Raw genomic sequence first — 10,192 nt, 5'->3', positions numbered from 1 at the left:
CACGTGAAAATGGACCATAGGTTTGGTTAATCTACAAACTGGGTGAAACGAAGTAATACACTTAAAAAATAGACGAGAGCTCGTCTCCATAGCCATTATTTCTCAGAGGTACGTGCGTTTAAAAAAACAAAAAAACAAAAAACCCATTTTTTAAAAACCAACATTTAGTTGTATTAGAAAGACCAGAATGACCTGAAAAATTGAAGTACAGAAATGGATAATGTAAACAATAAAAGTAATTTCTGATTTCGATTATCAAAACCAGCTCTAATCGTTAAAAAAAAAAAAAATACGCTGCCGTGTTTAAAAACTAGGGTCTGTCTCTTTAAGACGAATTATCACTCTCGCTTTCTATCATTCTCCTGAGACTAGTTCAAGGAGGGTTATTTTTAGCTCCCCTTAGCATGTGAATTTATATGATATCAGTATAGAAATATCTGGAATGGCTTCCCATTATCTAAGTTAGATGTGAGATTAATCACTCTCCTTAATTGTTTTCACGGCTTTTAAGCACTTGCTTAAAAAAGAATACAAAATGGCGATGGAAGTTGTATTTTGTATCAAGGCAGCCAACAGCGTTTCGTTGGTAGGAAAAACACATGCGTATATTATAAATATCAGGGTTTGTGTTTCGAATTAGTTTAACGATGATAAATAATACAGGATCTCGAGTTTAAATGATTATAATGGAAGTGAAATACACCAGACTCTTCTGGCTTTTGTTTTCGTTATTTAAAATATGTAAATTCCACACACAGTCAGTATTTTCTTTAATGATATGTTTTTATGTGAAACACATTTGGCCTTATTATTTTTCACTATACGATAATGAGGTATCTGTGTGGTCCAAATCATGTTAAAATAACTGATTATATGTTGCAAAAAAAACGTTGAAACTAATTATATGTATTATAAATACTTTTATTTATCAAAAATATGTACAAATTATGACCAGTGTATCTATGCATTCAAAAGTACACCAAGATCGCTATATACATGTACATCAAGATAATGGACGAAAACTATAACAAAATATTTATAATTCCGATTATATATATATATATATATATATATATATATATATATATATATATATATATATATATATATATATATATATATATATATATATATACGCATATAATTATAGTCATTAGTAACAATAACATGGAATATACATGTGTATATTGATATTTAATTTCACATAACAAATGATATAATTATTTATGTCTTATCTGAAACTGAATTCGACCTGGGCTAAAGGCAATGGGTCTGAAAATAATAAAAATGTTGAATATAGGAAGTCTAATGCACGCAGGAATTAAAGAACTGTTGACAATATAGTACAATACAATATCTGAAGTAATTTTAATATTACAGCAGCGAGTTTCTTTGGGGTTTTTTTTTTGTTGTTGTTATTAATTGTCAATAAATATATTATGATAACTATAATAACCTTCGTATAATTACTAATATATCAATATATCAGCTTTGAAAATTATGAAAGAAATTTGATACGTTGTCCAACATGTGAGATGTAACTGTAAATTACCAATTTGTTTAGCTTTTTGAGCAAAATATTACCTTAATAATTTATACAAAATTCCATACGCATTGTAAAAATCACCATTAAATATAAAACAAATTCATATATACTTTGAGTCGATTATTTACTTATTGAAGCAGTTCATTATTTGCAAGAATATATATAACAAAATACCGCATAAGAAATCGTAAAAAAAAAGAAGAAGATTACCAGTAAAATTTGAGTTGTCCAAAATATAACGTCTTTACAACTTTCGTCTCTTACTGTCAATCACAGTAACGATTTAGTTGGATTTTGTGTACTCATTCTGTCTAGAGTATTGACTTGACGGATTGCAAAACTTGTTAACGAGTTCTACAGAGCTTCTCGATGTCATCTTGGACAGAACGAGAGTTTGGCGATGACGTCAAACCCACGCCGGAGATCGAATCGAGTATGATCTTGTTGGGAACTACAGCTTTGGTTCTGACAGGAACAATCGCGATGACGTCACTGTGAACGTTATCGCTGTAACCCAAACGTACATAACCTTGTGTTTAATGTATTCTTCCGCTTACTCGGGGTATTATATTGTTCTATAAATGCATGAGATACGTTAGTGTTTGGTACTGATTGGGAACTGACTGGGTAAATATTAGCATTTTAAAGGCGGATTCAAAGAATGATTAATGGCAGGGCTAGTCGCAGGAGGTGTGTGTGTGTGGGGGGGGGGGGGGGGGACGTTTTGGCTTAGACCTTAAGCTCAAAGTATGCCACTATTTTTATTTATTTAGAAAGGTTTTTGGGGGGTTGGGGGTGGGGGGTGGTTGGCGGTGGGGGTAGCTATATGGTAGTTTTATGTTCGAATTTTTCGTACGCAGGATGATAGTAATAATTTTCCTAGATCGACGTTTGAATTCCATTTAATAAAAATTTCAGTGAGGATACATTATATCAAATAGACATAAAAAAAAGTATAAATATGATTGAATTTGTTTAACTCAGAGTTAGTGCCGATATTCAATTTGGCCTTCACAGAAACTTGGATTTGTCTCTCATTTTGCAAAGTGAGAACCAATTTTATTGTGGTCAAGTTGCTTAATGGTACGCAACATCCATGCTTGCCGAGGAGAATTCTAGTTCGACAGTTTCCGTAAAACGACGAGACGGGAATAATTGCATGCCTATCAAGGGAAATAATATCGCGGATTGATACGACATCTGTGAGATCACAATCCATTTTATTTATTGGTGTTGTGACCACTTCACCGTCGGTAGGATTAAGAAGTAAAATAAATATATTTTCAATAGTAATCAATGAACTGTCTATAGAAATATTTATCGCGTTCGAAACAACCAATCAACCATTTGACATACGCGTGCGTACATGGGTGTGTGTGTGTGTGTGTGTGTGTGTGTGTGTGTGTGTGTGTGTGTTTGTGTGTGTGAGAGAGAGAGAGAGAGAGAGAGAGAGAGAGAGAGTGTGTGTGTATGTGTGTGTGTGTGTGTGTGTGTGTGTGTGTGTTTATTGATTTATTTGTTTATAAGTAATTATATTATTTATTGGTATTTTTGTTTATTTGTTTTGTTTTTCTTTCTTCCTTTCTTTATTCATTCATTCATTCATTTGCTTATTACTTAATTGCTTACTTGCTTACTTACTTACTTACTCTTACTTACTTACTTACTTACTTAATTACAAATGGATGGTGAGCATTCTGGGATTTGGATGCCATATTGGATTGTTTCTTTATGTTTTCATTTATAATATAACACAAGAAAGTAAAAAAAAAAAAAAAGCAACAACTTAAAAGTAATATTATGGGCATTTTTAGGTTTTTAAAATTATTGTTGTGTGTCATTTGTGTACACAGACTGTAGCCACGCCCAATCACATGTTGATATATTATAGTTATGTACAACACTATACGTATAACAACACAATACGGGTATATTACATAGGTATCTTGAATAATCAGCAACAACAAGAACAACAACAACAAAAAAAATAATAATAATAATAATAATAATAATAATAATAAAACGTCTCATTTTCTTCTTTTACTATTGATTATATCCACCGATGTTGGTGGATCCAGTAGGGCCTCCACGAGTACTTAAGTACTCGAGCACGGGCCGAGTCGGGAAAGACTTGTGTCCGTTCACAGGACTAGAGTACCCGTGCAAGGAAGAGCACTCTCATTTTATTTTTTATTTTATTTTTTACGTCATTTTGCCCTGTGCTTGCCGCCGGTTACATTATAGGTCTATGAGACATGGATGGAAAAGAAAAGTCGAATGTGTGGAATGCAATACAATGGGCATCATTTGGCATCCATTTTCAACGCTGGTATTAATATGTATAATGCTATTTTACTTTATTCCTTAGTCTCATTATCATCCAGTGTAAGTGTCGGGTACTCGGGTCCGGGTCGAGTTTGACCCTCGAGTACTCGAGTCCAAAGTGTTGGACTCGTGGAGTACCTAGGATCCAGGGATCTGGTTAGGGATTGGGTCGAAATAAATGTTAAGATTTAAGATTAATGGGCATCAAGAACTGTGGTTTAAGTAATGTACATAGGATTTGGTAAATCAGTATTCCTTTCTTTTTTGTTTCTTTTTTTTTGGTATAATGTATAAAGTATAATGGTGCCGAAAAAAACTGCTTTCTTGTTCGGCAGTGGCAGGTCCGGAGGGGAGCTCTAGGACTGGAAGTATGCACCCCTCCCAAGCCACTGTACTTGCCCTAGCGCACGCTGAATTTACCTCACGAAAAAGACCTTTTAACGCTTCCTTGTGAAGATATCCGATTGCTAATGGTATTTATTTATATTTTTTGTTGTTGTTAATAATAAAAATCATTTACCGAGAACTGACAGCCCAGCAAATGTCCCTTTTTTGTTCCACCCTATCTCTCCTTCAAAACGTCCTGGATCAAGAAAATGAAGGTAAAATGTACATTGTTCAGAAATATATATATATATATATATTCCATAATAGCTACAAATATCTAAATTTCTAGGAAAATATTGCCTTATCTTTGGTAAACACCCATCATCTCAGCATGTCACTTCAAAATACAATCTGCAAAGCATATAAAGATTGTATCGCAGTACATCCTTCTTGCTGGATTTACTGAAGAATATGTTGACATAATGTAGTTTCATTTCTTTTTTTCCCCTCGTCTGCTTCACTTTAGTGATTATTTTGAGATACGCACACTGTTCCTTTCGGACACGCTCCACGTTGTTCACTATACGAATTACTGTGAGGCGACACAGACCTACTTTTCTCGTAATGAGCATATGTTATTATCCCGTGACAGCTAGTGAGGTCATTGTTTTAATACAATATATATTGTCACGTGATAGAAACTTATCCTCACGTTGACGTCGGTATTCGTATCGCTTGCAGATATGATCACGTGGCATACTTCTTCCGACTTGACTTTTTAAGCTGTTTAGAAATTGTCACGTGACACAGACCAATACTCGCAATGACGTAAGATAGTCTGACCGTTAGGCAGACGTCACTGTCACTAAGAGTTCACTATTATTATAACGTATATAGAAAGCCAGTGTCGTATTCAGAAATGTGAGCGCTCGCAAACAATTTAACTGGTTTCCACGTCATCATATCCTATTACATGCATTTAATGTCAGACACAGAAACCAGTCTAGTGACTGTCCACGAGCAATGGGTCTCCTGAAGATGCCTAAGATGACGCAAGCTCACAATGACGTCACTAAATAGTCTCCCCCATAAAGTAAATACACTATCACGTGGCGCACTCCACTCACAAAATGACATCATTAGTGTCATAACGTCACACAATGACGTCATTAGTCTCAAAACGTCACGCAATGACGTCATTACTCTCACAATGTTACACAATGACGTCATTATTCTCACAACGTGTATAGGTTGTCACAGGATATGGACTTCCTGCTGGATTTGCGGAAGAATATGCTGAAGAGTCCTCTCACTCCTTTCCTCCGCTTGTTCTTTTCCGCCTTTTTAATGTCTTTCGGGGACTGTGGAATAAAGTTGACGTTCAGTTTGAGTCTGATCTGGCTGAGGCAGCCGACGAGCAGTTCGTCCACGTGGTGGTTAAGCGCCGCCGACGTCTCGATGTACTTGCAGTCGAACGTCGTGGCGCACGTCCGCGCGTCTGAAACAAATACACATAGAAACGTATTATACTTTTTGTTGTGTGTTTTTGTTTTTGTGTGTGTGTGATGTCTTGTTGGTTTTGGTTGCTGCTTGTTCGTTTTGTTTTGTTTGGATTTTTTGTTGTTGTTGTTTGTTTGTTGTTTTTTGTTTTGTTTTGTTTTGTTTTGTTTTGTTTTGTTTTATTTATTTTTTTTATTTTTTATTTTTTATTATTATTAAAAAAAATTTAATTATTATTATTACCACTAGAGCACATTGATTTATTAATCATCGGTTACTGGATGTCAAACATTTGTTAATTCTGACATACATAGTCTTAGAGAGGATCACCGCTACATTTTTTTCCAAGGGATCGTTTATTTGCACCACCCCACAGACAGGATAACACACACACCACGGTGTTTGATATATCAGGCGTGGTGCACTGGCTAGAACGAGAAATAGCCCAATGGGCCTACAGACGTAGATCCATCCCAGACCGACTTTATCACTTTACCACTGGGCTACATCCCGCCCCAAATCACTAATAGAATCAAGGAAAGGAAATCGGGGCGGACAGGCGCGTTGGAACGATATATGGATTGAGAGCGGGAAAAATCGAGTGGAGGGGACACAGTTTCTAGTGGGGGAAACAAGCTACCGTTGAGTCTCTATATAGAGTAGGACAAAAAATAGATTTTTTCGTGCTGGAGTGGAGCGGGGCGCAGATCCTCCAGGACCCCCGGTTCCTCGGTTCCTACAGTCCTGGGCCCCGTTCCACAAAGCGATCTTAGCCGTAAGATCACTTTAAGTGCATAACTACAGAATGCACGTAAGATTATCTTAGCGCTAAAATCGCTTCGTTTGAAAATGGGCCACATGGCCCCGTTCCACGAAGCGATCTTAGCCCTAAGTGCATAGCTACCTTATGCGCTTACGGTGATCTTGGGTGGGCTCTATCCTACCACATATTCTGGAGAGGTTAATTGAGTGTCCACAATATTAACGTATTCGGGACAATTCCAGACACGCATCCCATACTTATACTATAAGGGATATAATGAAACGAGTATTCACATATTGGCATATTGCTACTTCAATCTGATTAAAATTAGCTCTACTGGATCTACCAGTAGATCTAACAGCATTGCGTGGACTCCCATGTCCAGGTGACATTACATCTATAAATAACAATTTAAATATCGACCAATTACACTTCGCCTTTTATAGCGTTATTCGGGAGCATGCAAATTCTAAAAATATTGGACGAGCTTCTTTATGCAATAAGCGAACTTGTTGGTCTGTTTCAACATTGAAAAAACAGGGGGAAAAGTGCAGTAATAAACTCTGGATTGTATTCTAGTATAAACAGATTTTGTGGCTATACCATCACGTTTTTTGTGTGGGTTTTTTCGTCTTGAAACTAATTTTCTATAACATTTTATATTGCAATTAGTTTCCGGCATACTTCGTAATTCACCCGAATCATTTCGTATACCCTTGGCATAATCCCGAATGTTTTCAAATTCTTTTCAAATCACTGTCATGATATTGCAAGTAAGGTTTTGATTGGTCGAATGAAAGGTCAACTGGACATGAGCTCCAACGGGTTGCTGTTAGATCCACATGTAATAGTGGATCTAATTGTAATCAGATTAATTGCTACTTTCTCCTTTTTTTTCTTACATGTTCTTTGTATTAGCAGATACAGCAGCAGCAACAGCAATAGTAGTAGTAGTAGCAGTAACAGTGGTAGTGGTGGCTATGGTGGCTATGATGGCTATGGTAGTAGGAATAGTAACTGTTCTTGTCTTATTTTTATTTATATGCTTTTTGTTTCCTGCTTTGGCATTATGCAAAGCTTATCGTACATATATTTCCGTAACATTAAAGGCATATTGTCACTGACCTATTTAATGGTATAACAAAGTATTAGTCTACCTGAGCAAAAATAATTTGATTTGTTCCTAAATGTACTTTATTCAACCATCTTTATAACCACCATACATTTATTAATGATATTTTGTAAAAATAATTGAATTATGGCAATGGTCCATAATTCAAAAACTAAAATTGCCGAGAGGGTTGACATGGATTTTTCTCCATCATGGTTCAGTTAAGGTGATGCAATAGCTAGATTTGGTTTCCAACAATTAATGTAATTTCTATTTATTATCCATTTTTAGAGAAATAAGGTCCTTAAATCTGTGACAGTATGCCTTTAATAACATGATATACCTTTTTGCAGAAATTTCATTAATAGGTCTTTTAATGGAAATAAAACTATCGACACACCGAAACTACATACTTTGATATTATGTATTAATTAGTCTTTTACAACGTAATATCCTACTCATCAAAATAAAGGCCGGAACTTAGGCTTTTAGCTAGAGATTTGCACAACTAGATAGGGAAGTCGTAAAAGCCATTTCGATTTCTGAAAACTTCATTTCCGATAATCAGTGCTTTGATGTTTTTTAAGTAGGTGGTAATTAGGCCGTATTGTAAATCAGTGGAGTTAGGCCTAGGTCTATAGATGTCTGTTTTGTGTTCTTTCTTAAATTGTTAGTAGTATGTTGTTGTTGTCAAAGGTGTAGTTAAGAAGTGGGCTATGGGAGCCATGTCATCAAATCGCACTTCTTCTTTTTCATCACATTTGTTATTTGCACCATAACACGACTCGTAGATAGTATTGATGCCACTCCACCCCTTCCCCAATCTGGAAGCCACTCCACCCCTTCCCCAATCTGGAAGCCACTCCACCCCTTCCCCAATCTGGAAGCCACTCCACCCCTTCCCCAATCTGGAAGCCACTCCACCCCTTCCCCAATCTGGATGCCACTCCACCCCTTCCCCAATCTGGATGCCACTCCACCCCTTCCCCAATCTGGAAGCCACTCCACCCCTTCCCCAATCTGGAAGCCACTCCACCCCTTCCCCAATCTGGATGCCACTCCACCCCTTCCCCAATCTGGAAGCCACTCCACCCCTTCCCCAATCTGGAAGCCACTCCACCCCTTCCCCAATCTGGAAGCCACTCCACCCCTTCCCCAATCTGGAAGCCACTCCACCCCTTCCCCAATCTGGATGCCACCCATATAAATTTTAACGCAACGCCAATGGTTATTATGGTTGTTTTTGTTCTATAGAATATGTGCACGCGTGTGTGTGTGTGTGTGTGTGTGTGTTTGCGTGTGTGTTCGCGCACTTGCTTGCGGATGTGCACGTGCGATTGAGTGTGTATTTGATATGAACGTAGTATACGTTAATTAACCGTCTTCTGTTTAAACTAATTGTTTTAAAGTTGATAGGAACTCTAACCCGGAGATAGTTCTCTACATCAAGTTTTCTTTTACTATCCATTAACCATTAATATCTATCTCTATATTTATTACAAAAATTGCAATTATGAAGCATTTCATAAGCAATGGACACCTTTGAAAGAATGTTTTAATTAAAAATAATGCTTTGGGAGTTCACTTGGCAATAGAGTACTAATTAAAATGTCATTCTCTAATACTCTCTCAATATCCTCACAACTTCTTTACACTTATCTACTGCTGTTGCACCCTCTCTCTCTCTCTCTCTCTCTCTCTCTCTCTCTCTCTCTCTCTCTCTCTCTCTCTCCCTTTCCGCTTATAAATATCATAGAAAGCATTAACATATTTAAGTAGCATATTTTGTTTAGATACTATTGTTTAAATATGTACTTTGTAAGGCAGTGACCACGGCTCCCCAACCTATTCACTGCCTATCTTCTAGGTGCAATAAATCTGTTTTTTTCTTTTTTTTTAAATTAAATTTAAAAATTTTAAAAAATAACCTCTATCTCGGACAGACAATCCAGAAAACTGAAGTTTGTTCTTGTGAAAACGTGTTTTAATCTTAAATGAAAATGAGATTCAAAAAAAAAAAAAAAAAAAAAATTCACAGCTCTTTGGCAAACAAACTCTGTATGTTTGGGGAGGAGCAGATAGTTTCATAATTACCGGTAAGTAGTTCTGAAATAAATCAGAAGGAATTACAAATGACGTCATTAACTGTCGTGACGGAAGCGGAATTGCATTAGTCTCGATCAGCAGCATGTAAATTTCTCATTAACCTAAGATAACGAAAGGCGCGGGTTACGTCTATTTCGGACACTTTTAACGATAAGTGTATTTCTCAGTCAAAAAAAATATCTTATTGGTTTTCTTACTCAACGTATGTTTTCACTACTGACTCTAATTTACTTTCGTTGTGAGTTAACTTGTTGCAAATGATATCTCTCAATCTTGCATATTTTAGTTAAATGAAAAATAGTTTTTTCATCTACATTTTCTTAACGAGTCTGGCTTCATGCCACGTTTGCATCAGACTTCATCGTGCGATACAAAGCAAGAAATGCCAGCAGTGCTATTATCCAACTGGCTAAAATTGCCGATAATTTATATATTAATTATGTCTACCTACTGCATACTAGAGTTTAGTAGGAGTTTTGTCACAACTTGTGTGTATAACATGAGAATCAAATTC

At 36.3% G+C, this 10,192-nt stretch overlaps 1 protein-coding gene across 1 annotated transcript in view; it reads right to left on the bottom strand.

Annotated features, from left to right (window-relative positions):
• Nucleotides 1-3,337: 3,337 nt before the first annotated feature.
• Nucleotides 3,338-10,192, bottom strand: part of LOC121388808 (GTP-binding protein GEM-like) — a 66,423-nt gene continuing 59,568 nt past the window's right edge. Inside the window, exon 4 of the mRNA XM_041520313.1 lies at nucleotides 3,338-5,696. Coding sequence (XP_041376247.1) covers nucleotides 5,434-5,696 — 263 coding nt within the window. The 3' untranslated portion in view covers nucleotides 3,338-5,433. The remainder of the gene's footprint in view (nucleotides 5,697-10,192) is intronic.

The sequence above is a fragment of the Gigantopelta aegis genome, chromosome 14, assembly GCF_016097555.1.
Source record: "Gigantopelta aegis isolate Gae_Host chromosome 14, Gae_host_genome, whole genome shotgun sequence".
Taxonomy (NCBI): domain Eukaryota; kingdom Metazoa; phylum Mollusca; class Gastropoda; order Neomphalida; family Peltospiridae; genus Gigantopelta; species Gigantopelta aegis.
The sequence above is the reverse complement of the archived record's forward strand: the minus strand, read 5'-3'. Positions and strand labels throughout refer to the sequence as shown.